The sequence below is a fragment of the Hemitrygon akajei genome, chromosome 15 (assembly GCF_048418815.1).
Source record: "Hemitrygon akajei chromosome 15, sHemAka1.3, whole genome shotgun sequence".
Taxonomy (NCBI): domain Eukaryota; kingdom Metazoa; phylum Chordata; class Chondrichthyes; order Myliobatiformes; family Dasyatidae; genus Hemitrygon; species Hemitrygon akajei.
Window position 1 is genome coordinate 20,031,251 of NC_133138.1, and position 15,538 is coordinate 20,046,788.

The 15,538-nt window shown below is 38.1% G+C and overlaps 1 protein-coding gene across 2 annotated transcripts in view; it reads right to left on the minus strand.

Moving 5' to 3' along the window:
• The window catches only part of rars1 (arginyl-tRNA synthetase 1), a 58,741-nt gene that overhangs the window by 19,399 nt on the left and 23,804 nt on the right, over positions 1–15,538 (minus strand). For both annotated transcript variants that reach the window (XM_073067278.1, XM_073067279.1), the window contains exons 4-9: positions 14,438–14,546; positions 9,548–9,648; positions 6,146–6,267; positions 4,810–4,930; positions 2,730–2,859; positions 1,010–1,114 (exon numbers count right to left, since the gene is read on the minus strand). In XM_073067278.1, the coding sequence (XP_072923379.1) occupies positions 1,010–1,114; positions 2,730–2,859; positions 4,810–4,930; positions 6,146–6,267; positions 9,548–9,648; positions 14,438–14,546 (688 nt within the window). The remainder of the gene's footprint in view (positions 1–1,009; positions 1,115–2,729; positions 2,860–4,809; positions 4,931–6,145; positions 6,268–9,547; positions 9,649–14,437; positions 14,547–15,538) is intronic.

Here is a 15,538-nt window from a genome sequence, read left to right on the forward strand (position 1 = left end):
TAAATGCTACAATTCCATTTGCCTTCTTTACCACAGACTCAACCTGTAAATTAAACTTCTGGCAGTCTTGCGTGAGGACACCAAAGTCCCTCTGCACCTCTGATGTTTGAGCCTTCTCCCCATTTAGATAATAGTCCGCACTACTGTTTCTTATATCAAAATACATGATCATACATTTCGCAACACTGTATTCCATCTGATACTCTTTTGCCTATTCCCCCAATTTGTCTAAGTCCTGCTGCAATCGCATTGCTTCCACAGCACTACCCACCCCTCCACCTACCTTCGTGTCATCATGTGGCACCTTATCAAATGCTTTCTGAAAATCCAAGTAAATGCCATCCACTGCCTCTCCTTTGTCCACCCTGCTCATTACTGCCTTGAAGAACTCTAACAGATTTTACCTGGCAAGATTTCCCTTTACAGAAACCATGCTGACTTTGACTTATTTTATCATTAGTTTCCAATACCCTGAAACCTCATCCTTAATAATAGACCCCAAAACTTTCCCAACCACTGAGGTTAGGCTAACTGGCTTATAATTTCCTTTCTTTTGCCTTCCTCCCTTCATAAAAGAATAGAGTGACATTTGCAATCTTCCAGTCTTCCAGAGCCAGGCCAATTATTCCCAATTATCCACCACTCCAAATATAAACTATTTAAATTGTCTGCTAATTATTCAGCCTCTAACTCACTCGTGGGTGATTTTATTATCTTTTAGCTAAAAAAAAATTTCATTGCCAGAGGGACTTCAAAGAAATTTGGCACTTTTATTCATTTGTCCTTTTCCACGTTATTTTCTTTTACATCTGCAGTGTGATACTGTTAATAAATTATGCAGAAAACAATATTTTGAAAAGTAAAATAGGCAAGTTCATGTTACAAGAGATAACATCTGGATCATTTAAAACCCAGACTCAGCAAATGAGTTATGTAAGGGTCAAGACTTTGAAACTTCTTTAATCTAACGTAGAAATTTCAGTAGTCTCCATTCTAGCCATTTTCTTACCTTTCTCCTCAAATGATTTTACAACTTCATTCATCATGTTTTGATAGAATGATTCTCCCCTCTCAATCAGCTTTATATCGAGACTCTCATAAATTTTTTGGAATTCTAGAAAAAAGGAATGAAAAAGATGAAAGAAGGCAGCCCTGATCAAACTAAGGATGGAGAAAGAGGTGAGAAAAAGTTTAATACTAAATCATAGTAATATATATATAAAAAAGAACTAACTCGGTAGTCCTCTGAAGGCTTACGTAAGTAACTTGAGAAGGTCTATAGAGACAACATGAGCAACTAATATGAACAGTAGCAAAATATTTGAAACCATACTCAATAAGCATCTACTGGAAATAGAAATTTGTCACAAAGGAAAAAGAGAATTATTGGTCTCAGATCCGTGTCATTCCTTCCTTGCAGACAAGGCAAGAGTTAATAACCGATTTCTTTTTAACAAAATTCAGGGCCGTCTGTTTTCTACAGAGGCTGGGAGAGATGAAAAGTGTTCTTTTATGCAAATGGAGTATTAGCCTAATTATTCAAATTCTTGCTTCAATCCCCAAGGTCTTTCCAAACTGCATGGAGTTTGTTTTGAGTCACAAAATTAACCACAAAATGAATGCTACATCCCTTGAACTGCAGACCTTCCAACAAGTTCTTAAAATTTATATAATAGCAAGTCTGCACTAAAAATCAAACCTGAAAAGATGAGTATACTGTAATACAAAGGAATTCTGGCCTCTATTTTGGATTCTTAATTATCAGTGCCCAAAGTACAGGTAATCAATGATATAGCTTCAGAATTCTATGTGAATAAGCAAGAAATCACAGCAATATTAAAAAAATATATATTTATATATTTTCAATATTAACCATATTGACTAGGTAGACTAAATAACACACATTGTAACTGCACTTCCGTTGACACAATTAACACTGACTTTTAAAAGAATCTACCAAACCAGTTACCCCACACCATCCGCTGCTTTTTGCTCAACACACACTAAGCTAACTGGCAAGGCACAAGTGGTTACCTAGAAATATAATCCACTGCAATATTCCCACTGTGGCTGAATAAACTCTCACCACTACGAAGGTAAAAGACCTCAGGACATTTACGAATCATAGACGGTAGTGTAGTGACTTAAGAGTAGAATTTGATAAATGCCAGACAGAAGGTAACCCTGTGTTAAGTAGCATCCCCTATAAATATATGATGTATTTTTCACAAAGAAAGTGCTAGAAGGCACATATATTAAGTTCCTAAATGTTCCACAAAGGTCAGGATTCCAAACTCAGAAACACCATCACTATATCTGTAAGATGTATTAATTAACATACAGTATGAAGCATTGATTCTCCAACACTATTTTTTCATAGATCAACCACCCTAATGCACTGCCCATGTGAGAAATTATACAATATTTTATATTAAAAAAGAACAAACACTTGGAGGTGTGTAGTACTGAAGGAGCAGAGTAACAAGAAGCAGGTTTGCCCATTCAATCCTTCAAACTCTTTCTTCCATTCAGTTATACTGCTTCACTTACTGCTCTCAACCTAAAGCATTCATTATCTCATCGTCCCACATAGTTGATATCGTTTTCCAATTGGTCCCTTGAAATTTTAAAGTTTTTCATGTTAAACCAGTTCTTTAAGAAAACACTTTTTTTTGACATCCTAACTTTTATCAGAATCATTTTTGTTTGCCACTTGATTTCTGACTTACCCTTCCGAGAAACATCACAGATCATATTCCAAGCCTTAATAACATCTGGATTGTGGTTCTGTAGTTGGACCACACACTGGTAAGCCCGCTTCTTAAAGACTTCGTCTTCATCAAATCTTTTTTTGGATTCCTGTAAATATGTGACAACTGCTGAGAATTTCAAAAGTGCAAGAAAATGCAAGCTTGCCAATTAACGTCAATATAAAGCGAACAACTTTTAAAACTAAATGTTGTGTTGATAAACAAATATGGTATTTCAGTGTGCAAAGGATTGTGGTTAGACCGCAAAGAATACTGTTAAAAGTTTGATCTCTTTACAGCTTTAGAAACATAGGAGAACACAGAAGATTTACTATAATGCCAATGGAAATGAGAAGTTATGGTCACATGTGATCAGTTCCAATTACCACATTCTAAAAACTATACAGAGATACACAAAATGCAAAGATATTATGAGACAAATGAGCAAAGAACAACTTTTGGAAAGATTTAACAGAGTGAAGAGTTCCTTTGTTTGAGAAGAAAAAGGAATGATTCAATCCAATTTAATATTATGAAAGTGTTTGCCAGGATAGAAAGAGAAATGTTTCTACTTCAGCTAAGATCAAAACTAGGAGTAATAAATATTCAATAACTATGATTACACAGTGTGATTAGAATGCAGAATTCCTATCATAGGAGGTAATGGAGACCACATAAATGCATACAGTCATAGAGTAATCCAGAATGGAAACTAATTCCTGCATCCTCCCTGTTGATCTCAGTTACCCACCTCCATGATCCTCCCCCTCCTTCTCCATGTGCCTATCCAAATGTCTCTGAAATGTTGCAATTGTACCTACCTCAACACTTCCTCTGGCAACTCCTTCCAGGTATTCATTACTCTCTGTGCAAAGAAGTTACCTCTCAGATCTCTTAAATCTCTCACTTATCTCCTTTATCTGTGCTCTTCAGTTTTGGACTTCCCAGCCCTGGGGAAAAGACTGACCGTCCATCTTATCCATACCCATTATGACTGTATAAATTTCTATGAGGTCACCCCTCATTCTCCTATGCTCCATTGAAAAAAGATACCATGCGGCTAACCTCTCCCTATAATGTACACTCTCTAGTCCAGGTAGCATCCTCACACATCTTCTTCGCATCGTCTCCGGCTTGACAATGTTCTTCCTATAACAGCGACCAATATTATACACAATACTCCAAATGTGGCCTCACCAGCGACATACATAACCATACATACAGCACTATAAAGTCCCTACGCCTAAACCTGATGCCCTGATGAAGACCAGCATGCTAAATGCTTTCTTCACTACTCTTGTTTATCTGCATGGCCTTATTCAGCAAATGGTACAACTGTACTCCCAGGTCCATCTGTTTCAGCAGGGTTAAAGATAATTCCCTAATGTTCTTCAATTATATTAATAGTAAAAAGGTAACTAGGGAAAGACTAAGTCCTCTTAAAGACCATCAGGCCTGCCTATATGTGGAGTTACAGGAGATGGCTGAGATTTCAGTGTTTGCTCAGGAGAATATCATGGATGCTGAAGAAATGCCTACATGCTCATATTAAAAGAATTAGTTATGAAAACTTTGCTATGATGATTAAGTTAGGATTTGTTTTGCTTCACACAATTTAGGGGTGGATACTAGATCACAGGTTTGAATGAAAGGAAAGAAAATAAAGCAGTTAATATTCAGGGAATAACACATTAACTGCTTTCATCCTTTTGTTCAAAGTTTTTGACATATCTCTACATTGGTTTTGCAATGGTTCCCTGGGGATGAAGAATAATTTTGCTGATTTTGTCATTAATAGAAGTAAAAAAAGACACTCAATCTCCTATGAGAAATAAAAAGCAGAGTAATAAAGTGCAAAATAGTATGTCGGAGCCATGCAGACAAATGCCAAGCTAAGGAACAGAAAATGTAAAACGTAAGAGAAAAGTAAAAATAGTGATAAACACGGAAGATCTACTATTATAACTTCATTACAGCAAAATATTACTGTTGCTTTCTCAGGTTCAGGTATACACTGAACAACAATCCTGAATCTTGAATAACTTGAGAGAAAACTTACTTTATAGAACATCTGAAGATCACCAATTGGAGGGGAAACAACTAGGTAATCTGGAAATTTGTCATGCAAGTGAGCAATCAACATCCCAAACTGTGTTCCCCAGTCACCAACATGATTTAACCTGAAATCAATAAAGATTCCTCATCAAAACTCAATCTGAACGGCTGTAACCAGGGAGAAGTTTAAAGATCTGAAGACATCTTTCTATAATGCTAACTCACTGAGATATATACAATGAAAGAGCTTGCATGGAAGAAATATTTTAATCATTTTTGCATTGAAAGTCATTGCTCCTCACCATTCCCTTTTTGATGAAAGTATTTGAGAACACTTTCAAGTTGAGAATATTCAACTTAAAAGCAAGATAATAAAACAGACTCTAAAGAATAGACCACAAATAATACAAACTATTTAAACTTGTCTGGCTTAGGGATGGTCCATTTCCTGAGAAGTTGCAGATAAAATTAGACATTGGGCGATTACTGAGAAACAGCCCTCCACCTCTGACCTAATGATGGGTCAGTGATGAAGCAGCTGAGGAAAGCTGGGCCTTAGACATTTCCTGCAGCAATGTACTGAGGCTAGTACACTGACATTCAATAACTGCCATCAGATTGTTTGTGTAAAATATGATTGCAATCAATGAAGTATTTTATGGAGCATTGCCTCAGCTCCTTGATATTACATGTGGTTAAATGCTACCTTGTGAATCACTTCATTGTTTGGCCCACAATTTGGACCAAGTGACCTTACAGAAATATAAACTGGGCATCTAAAACAGTTATTGGCAATAAATGCTTGGATCACTACGGTGAAATGTAACAACCACACTTACTGTGATTTTTGTAACTCCATTAATCTCATGTTACATGTTTTCCTATTATGTGTGCTCTACCATCATAGAAAAGTTCTGAGATATTGGAGACATAACCCAATCAAGTCACTGTAAATTGTAATGAATTGAGCTGAGATTACTTAAATTGCTTAATTTCTACTGTATTTTACATCATATTGTGTTAAAACCTGAATGAAGGGAAATTTGCAAATATCCTTATATTTACTCTTATTGCTGTGTTGGAGATTCATTACAGCTTCAGAATTTGAAATATAGAGCACATTTGTCTCTAATTATCCTGTCTTTATTATACTCCCTCCCCCACATTATATATTCGATTTAACACTGAATTAGATATTCTAACCAACTGTAGTTTAGACTCTGCCACTCATTATTAATTATTCAGCTTGATTGGTTAATTTTGTACTTTCAGTAGAATAAATCTACGAATTCTGCTTATTAACTTTCTGTGAATAACGTAAATGTATTCCTTTCACTGACCTTAAAACATCATATCCCACAAACTCAAATAAGCGACACATGCTGTCACCAATGATAGTTGATCGTAGATGACCCACGTGCATCTCTTTGGCGATGTTGGGAGAAGAGAAATCTACCACCACCTGAAAACAAAACATAATTGCCCAAGATGTTCCATTAAAATATATCATTCCAATTCTTCTTTTTGTAATTTATTTTTTATTGAAGATCATCATCAAACATTTCCATAAGATGTATTTCAGACATTGTACATATATATCATATAATCATATATGTCACAAATCTCCACATAGTATTTATCTGAGGTATACACTTATAGAAAAGAGTGGAAAGAAAAAACAAGCAAAAGGAAAATACTATGTACAAGTAGGGAGTGATCTTTTTTTTTATAACATATTCATTGATTTGTGTGAATAAAATCAGGCCTATGAGGCATTATGCAGTTAAACCATTTTTCCCAGTATGAATCAAATTGTTCCAGCTTATGATTAACAGATGCTGTTATCTTCTCCATTTTGTAAATGTCCATTGTAATTTCCATCCATGCATTTAAAGCTGGGCTCTCCTGTGATAACCATTTCCCAGTAAGAGTCTCTTTATCAGCCACCAACAGTATATTCATTAAATATGTATCTCTTTTCAACCATTCTTGAGGTATATATCCAAAATACATGGTCTTACTCTCTAAGGGAATTTCACATTTAAGGATGTCTTGTAGGGCATTGTGTAAACCCCTCCAATAGTCTTTGATAACAGGGCAGACCCAAAAAATATGATAATGATTTGCATTTTGATTTCCACAATTTCTCCAGCAAACAGGGAGGTTACAATCATAATGGGATTTCTGAGAGGGTGTAATAAAATATCTTATCAAGTTTTTCCATCCAAACTCCCTCCTATTCTAATGAATTTAAAATAAATGGTCTAGAGGCCAAGTCCAATAAATTGGTTCTCATGCAACATATACAAAATGCCAGAGGAACTCAGGTCAAACAGCATCCATGGAAATGAACAGTCAGCATTTTGGGCCAAGACCCTTCTTCAGGACTGGAAAGAAAGGGGGAAGATGCCAGCATAAATATCGGGGGAGGGGAAGAGGTATAACTAGAAGGTGATAGATGAAGCCAAGTGGATAGGAAAGGTAAATGGCTGGAGATGAAGGAATCTGATAGGAGAGGAGTGGACCCTGGGAGAAAGGGAAGGAGGAGGTGATAAGCAGGTGAAGAGAGGTAAGAGGTCAGACTGGGGAATAGAAGAAGAGGTGAGGGGGTGGGAATTTACTTTTACTCAAAGGAGAAATCGATGTTCATGCCATCAGGTTGGTGGCTACCCAGACAGAATATAAGGTATTGCTCCTCCACCATGACGGTGGCTTTATTGTGGCACAAGGAGGCCATGGACCGATTTTTTGGAACAGGAATCGGAATTAAAATGTTGTGCCACTGGGAAGTCCCCACGATTGTTTCTATTACACATTACTGAAGCAAAAGAATATTTAAGCAGTTGTAAAACAGAGGATGGTACAGAATTTAAAATTCTTTCTTCATTTGCAAAATTTGTGTTGTTCTGTTTCTTGGCTCCTGTGTACAATCATATCCTTGTGATCTGGCAGAGGTCAAATGTCAGCTCCCCCACATTTCCCCAAAGTAGTTGCTGGACAACAACCCTACCACTGATCATCAAGCAACTGTCTCTCAGACAACATGGACCTCATTTTCTTAGCACATCTTCCCTCCACAGCTAAAGTTTTGTAGTTTCCTAGCCTCCCATAACCTGCTTCTATCAGCTGCCCAAGATCTACAAGCAGGACTAATTGTTTCAGTTCCTTCCTGCCCCACCGAATACACTTCTTCCTACTGTAACTCCATCCTTTCTCTCCTGGTGCAATCTTTCCTGCTTGAAGCCATAATACTGCTGACATCTTTGGCCACTTCAACAGGTTTTAATTCCATGATCCTACTTGGCCAAATTCTACCTTGTACATACAATACACGTTCATTCCACATCAGGAATGCCCCCTCCTTTCCTGAACAAGGGTCCAACTAATTTTTTTCCATCACCACTCATTTGCCTAGCTATACATATTCTCACATTGAATAACAACTTCTTCAACTTCACTCATTTACTCTCCCCGTATTGAAGGTGTAGCTGTAGGAACTTGCATGGAACCAACTCAAGTCTGCCTTTCAGTGGAATATGGGGAAGAGTCTTTATTTCTGTACTACCTGGGTCCCCTATCTCAATTTTTATATTTGGTACATTGACAACTGTATTGGTGTCGCCTCCTGTAGTAATATATAACTTTTTTTAAAAATCTTTGCTGCCAATTACCATCCTGCTTTCAGCTTTGAATAATCCACCTCTGATTCTTCCTTTGTCTTTCTTGATCTTGCTGTCTACATTTCAGTGGACAGGCTACTGGCAAACACCTATTACAAGCTTTCAGACATCCACAGCTACTCTGAATATAGTTATTCCCACTCACACCTCCTCAAGGGGCTCCATTTCTTTCTCCCAGTTCCTCCATCTGTTTTACTTGCTCCACCAAGAGACTTCCCATATGATGCCTCTGAAACATTTCCCTTCTTCTTAAACCTTTGCTTCCCTCTACCATCTCAACAATTTCCCATACTCGCCCCATCTCTTCCCGAACAGAGCACAGACTCTGATCCTCACCTTCCACCCCACCAGACTTTGAATTCAGTGAATGAATGAAAGAAGTGTTACCATCAATGTAAAAAAAAGTGTTTAGGGAAGGGGAACGAATGGGACTGAAGCTAGTCTTCCCTTTTCAAAGAAACAGATATCTTTTCCACAAGCATTTTAAAAAGGGACATGACAGAAAGAATTTGTCACAGTTACTCAGATGAAAACTTAGTGAACAATGGAGACAGTAAAGTCCCATATATTAAATACATTATTACTTCTGGTACTGTTTGAGGGATGAATATTGATCAGGATTCCAGAAGAATCAATTACACAAAAGGATAACAGAACTTCCCAAAAAACTCCACCACTACCTTAGTATCATTACACATCTGAAACTACTCTCTCAAAGACCAATGCAATTGATCCCACTCCCTATACATAATCTGCAGATTAGCAAATCTTTCTTCTCAATCTACTTCCATTAGACTTTCAGGTAGCGTATTTGGCGGTGTTTCCTGACTCTTGTTCTAAGTTAGCCTTCCATAAATATGAATGAAATAGAATTTCTTTTTAATGCTTACCAGATAAGGCAGCATTCCTTCAGTGCTCCATTGAGTTAAAAGATTACATTACATGTTCAAGTTTCTCAAGTGTATTTGTGACTCTTGGGTCTTTTAGCACCGAGGCAAGGTAACAGTAACTATTGTATTAAAGAATAAATATTTTGCTATAAGCCATTGTTAAAATGCATACCTTTTTCTTTGGTCCTACTAAGGGAGGCTGAACTCCGTTTACAAGTAAGTCTGTCAGCAGTTTGGAGACAAATTCTCTTTTCAGATTGACATTGATAAAACCTATGAGAAATTATAAAATAAAGTTATGTAAAGTCATATTCTAATTTATTATGTGTGGCACAGTATTAAAACAGGGGTTCCCAACCCTGGGTCCACATACCTCTCGGTTAACGGTAGAGGTCCATGACATAAAAATAGGTTGAGAACCCCTGGATTAAAAGTAGTTTTGATAATGTCCTGATTTAAGAATTCTAATTTATGTTTCAAATGAAAACAGGTGACTGCTTTCATTTGGCATTTTTGGCTAATATGTGTGCTCTTAAGTATTTTTTTTACAATTACAGTAGTTTTTCTCCTTTCTTGACATGATTTTACAATACAGGTTTCCCATGAACTTGTTCACTTACAGTTCATTTTACAGGAATGGTTGAAAAAAAAATCATGGAATCAGTGAGTTCCAGCTCCTCTATAGAAAGTTTGTTTGGATGCCAGGAAGTAATGAAGTAGGCCTGTTGTTACCAGCATAGAAAGGTAAAAATTGAAATGGCAAAGAAGTTCAAAGTAAGTACATTTATTATCAAAGTACATATATGTCACCATATACAGCCTCGAGGTTCATTTTCTTGCTGGCCTGCTCAATAAACCCAAGAAATATACTAGAATCAGTGAAAGATTGCACCCAACAGGATGGACAAACAACCAAAGTGCAAAAGACAAAAACAAAATTAATCTCAGGGTTGTAAGCGGTGACATATATGTACTTTGATAATAAATTTACTTTGAACTTTGAAACTGTGCGAATACAAAAGTACAAATAAATAATAAATAAAATAATAGATGCTTGCCCAGTAGAGCTGACTAAGAAGAATACTAGGGTTAAAAAAAACTAGACACTGGAAATCTGAAATAAAAACAGGAAGAGCTGGAAACATTCAATGGATCAGGCAGCATCTATGGATACAGAAACAATTAATATTACAGGTTTTAGACCCAGTTCCAATGAAGAGTTTTAGACCCGAATTGTTAACTTTATCTCATTCCATATATACTGTCTGACCTGCTGAGGTGTTCCAGCATTTTCGGAGAAAACAAGGAATATTAGCTTGGGTGACAATGCCCATGCTGGTTTGCTTATCCTGTTGCTGAATTTGTTGAAGATAACTTTGGTGGAACCTTCCAGTGTCTGGACTGCAGTATATAACAGCTTTCAAAACTCTACCCTGGAATGGTTTTCACATTACCTTCCTACCTTTGCACATCAGTGAAAGTAATTCCTTTTATCCACATTAAGTCATATTAATGTTTACCAATTATACTTCTCCTATCGAAATAAAACACTTGTTTTGTAGCAGGTTCTTTCCTAATGTTTTTAATGCCTTGGGGAAGGTTTTTCTCTCCCTTATGAAGAATTTTCCCCATTAGTTTGCTGTGGGTGAATGCGTATGAACACTGCCATTTTTTTTTTTTTGCCTTGGCTATGCCTCAAATACTGAAAGAACTTTTCCCAATGTTCCATTCTTTTGTATGGGTATTTTTCCTTTGCTCAGCAATTGTCAATGAAAAGGGAGTAAATATCTGTGGATATCTACTATCTGTTGTGAATGTCAAAGTTGCTTTTTATTCCCCCTGATACTCTCATTGTGGTTAGTTTTTTGTTGTTGACTTCCAGATTTCAACATACAATCCCATACAATCATTACTTCTCATTATTATCAGCACTGTGCCTATTTTTCCCCATTACTTAATATTCTCTATTCTCCATTCTGACACTGTTTATGACCTACAAACTCTTTCAATATTTTGTCTTCTAAGTGCAAAACTGATGGCAAAGTTGGTGAATAATAGCACTCCACCACAGGGAGCTCCACTGTTTTCTCAGATGAGATTAGCTCAGTTGTTAGGAGCTTGGGGTTTGAACTCACTCTGCAATTTGAGCACAAAAAAACAGATATATATTCCAGAATGGGACCAAGAGTTGTGTTATTTTGTCAAAGAATCTGTTCTTCAATGCAGACTTTAACCTTGCAAAATAAGTCATTTTCCAAGCTGTGTTAAATGGGATATACAGGCAGTCCCCGGGTTACGTACGAGTTCTGTTCCTGAGTCCATCTTTAAGTCGGATTGTACGTAAGTCGGAACAAGTACATCTGGTATTATTTAGCGTCAGCTGGTCAAACATTTGTCTTAGTATATAGAAAAGTATATATTTTACCTTTCTATGCATATAAAACACTTAAGAAATGCATGTATTCCAATAATTAAACCACTGCGTTGCTTAGTAATAATTGTAGCTTTCATCGGGGCAGGGCCTTTCACATGCTCCATTATTCTCACTTTATCCGTTATCCTTTAAAATTGTTCCGATCGTTGACCGACTGTCGCCTAACACTTTTCCAATGACAGATGGCGTTCCACCTCTTTCCAAATGCTTTATTATTTCCACTTTATTTTCAATCGCTATCGCTTCCCGTCAATGGAACAGAAACACTGCGGATGGCCGGTCCCCAGCTGCGCCGGCTCCCGAGGTCCGCTGGGTCCTAAGACCACCACACTGAATTCCCCAGGTCCGAAAGACCACCACACTGAGACAGGCTAAATGGGACAAGTGGGGGCTGTGCTGGGTTTGGGTATTTGATCCTCCCCAATATTCCGCGTGGGATTTTAAACTGGAGGTGGCAGTGTTTTTTTTTACGAGGTCGAGTTGTGAGCTTGACATCAACCTGGCACAGATGGTATGGGAGTTACTGGATTGACATCATATGGGAGTGGTCTCTCTCTGGATCGAACTCAGGAACCCGCCGACCAGAACGGGGGTGGGATGCGGGGTCAGGGTGAATCTTACTAAGAAAAATTTAAGCCAAATACAAAATTAAACACTCAACACAGTGTCAACGGCAATGACTTAAAATGGCGGACGGCATCGTGAACCAACTTAAAATGGCGGAAAGCATCGTGATCTGACTTAAAATGGCGGACAACGTTCTCCTAACTCCGTTCGTAAGTATGAGTTGTCCGTAAGTCGGACGTTCGTAACTCGGGAACTACCTGTACTCAAACAAATCTGGCCACTCAAAATGGGGTATTAATGAGGCCCTATGGACCACTAGTGTTGTTCTTCCGTTTCGTGCCTTGTGGTACATCAGGCTGCATTTTTGCCATTTCCAAAGTATTTGACTGTTGTTTTTACGAGGCTGAGTTGCTAGCTTGATGCACAACCCAGTATGGTTGGGAAGCATGCAAAGAGCCGGCCCGATTCCAACTCTGGATCATTTGCCTCGAAGTCAGTGGTACACCTCCAGCTGGCTTGTGGACCATTGCAGCGGCAGAAATTTACTTCAACGTAATATATAACCTCATGCCCTAGCAGATTCTTCAATCTACTATAACAATCAAATCAACTGACCAACTCTGGTTCAACACGCAGAACATACTCTACATGCCTCAATATTTAAGAATCCCAGTACAATTTAGAACAAAGAATACTCCTTCATCCACCACAATCAAATTGGATTTCTTCCACTGCCAATACGCTGTAGCTGCACTGGGCATTACCTACACAATGCACTACAGTTACCCAACAATATACTCGACAGCATTACCCAAATCCCCTAAACCTACCAGTACCTACCAGTACGGTGGGAAACTTTGTCACATGGTGTGAGCAGAATCATCTGCAGCTTAATGTGAAAAAGACTAAGGAGCTGGTGGTGGACCTGAGGAGGGCTAAGGCACCGGTGAATCCCTGTTTCCATCCAAGGGGTCAGTGTGGACATGGTGGAGGATTACAAATACCTGGGGATACAAATTGACAATAAACTGGACTGGTCAAAGAACACTGAGGCTGTCTACAAGAAGGGCCAGAGCCGTCTCTACTTCCTGAGGAGACTGAGGTCCTTTAACATCTGACGGACGATGCTGAGGATGTTCTACGAGTCTGTGGTGGCCAGTGCTACCATGTTTGCTGTTGTGTGCTGGGGCAGCAGGCTGAGGGTAGCAGACACCAACAGAATCAACAAACTCATTCGTAAGGCCAGTGATGTTGTGGGGGTGGAACTGGACTCTCTGACGGTGGTGTCTAAAAAGGGGATGCTGTCCAAGTTGCATGCCATCTTGGACAATGTCTCCCATCCACTCCATAATGTACTGGTTAGGCACAGAAGTACATTCAGCCAGAGACTCATTCCACCGAGATGCAACACTGAGCGTCATAGGAAGTCATTCCTGCCTGTGGCCATCAAACTTTGCAACTCCTCCCTCGGAGTGTCAGTCACCCTGAGCCAATAGGCTGGTCCTGGACTTATTTCCACTTGGCATAATTTACCTGTTATTATTTAATTATTTGTGCTTTTATATTGCTATATTTCTACACTATTCTTGGTTGGTGTGACTGTAACGAAACCAAATTTCCCTCAGGATCAATAAAGTATGTCTGCCCGTCTGTAAGAAGATTAAGGGCAGCAGGTCCAGAGGCACACCATAATCCCTACAGGTTTCCCTCCGAATCACATATCATTCTAACATAGAAATATACTGCCACTCTTTCATTATTATTGGATCAAAATCCTGAAATATCCTCCCCAACAATCAGATAGGAGAAAAACTGACAGTGAACTATAGTGATTCAAAAAGGTAGCTGACCATCACTCTCTCGAGTATAATTAGGATTTACAATGTGCTTGTTTTACTTGTGTGCCCATATACTGAAAAATGAAATAGAAAAGAAAAAATAATATAAATGCTCTTTTTATGCTCATTCCTTAGCACTGGAGAAAAAAAGACAAAATCTCACAAATTTTTCATTAAGAAATATAGTAATGAACATAAACTTCATTAATAAAATCATACCTACCTGGTCCAGCAATATCAATGCTTTCAATTATCTCATTTTTTGGAATGTTATCAACTATTTTCTGAGCAATCTCTCTGGGATTACTCTTCTCACCCTTGGCTTTCAAGAGCTGCAAAATAAATTCAAATACAAGGGGTACTCAATATTCATGGTTTAAAGAAACTTGTTACAGGACAAAAAAGGCATGAACTTGCTTATAATCTTAACTTTCTTGCAATCCTCCTTTTCCAGCAAAGAAATTCATACCGCGAGTGGATTTCGTCCGAGTGCTCTGGTTTCCTCCCATAGTCCAAAGACGTACTGGCTAGTAGGTTAACTGGTCATTGTAAATTATCCTGCGATCAGGCTAGGGTTAAAATAAATGGGTTGCTAGGTGGTGTAGCTCACTGGGCCAAGACACGGGAAACCTTTCTGCAAGAATATTACCAATTGTTGCTTGACATTATTTCAAATCATGATAGGGCCCGACAATTTCTCCTCAATGAAATTAAAATAGATGACAGTAGAGTAACTCTGGGAGTAGAATACATGGATGGCCACTCTGACACTGCAGTGAATAGCAGAGGTATAGTGTAGATCTAACGCTGACAGCAGGTTTAGAGTAGGAGTCATCTAAGCCATGGAGAAAGCATCATGACAATGCTGAAGATCAACCAAAAAATGCCAAATTATTTTGGTGGTGACTCAGTTTCAAAATGTTTCTCTGTTAAATCATTCTTCAGGCAGTTCCAAGTAGGATATGGTCTCTCGGAAGGCAGTGGGAAAAGACTCTTCTTAGACAGGCGCAATTTTATCCATGAGACACCTTAGCCAAAACTTCCAGTGATGGACATAGTTACCACTGGGACAACAATAAAAGAGAAGCCACTTTCAGATGTAAGGAACTCTGGAAAGTTTCTGAGCAGAGAATAGTTTGTTCTGAAGCCACCAAGTCAGATCTCTCAATATCAGAACCAGAATCAGGTTTATTACCACTGACATATGTTGTGAAATTTCTTGTTTTGAGGTAGCAGTACAGTGCAATACATAACATTTTCTGTAAGTTACAATAAGGAATATAAAAAATAAATAAATAATGCAAAAAAGAGCAAAAATAGCAAG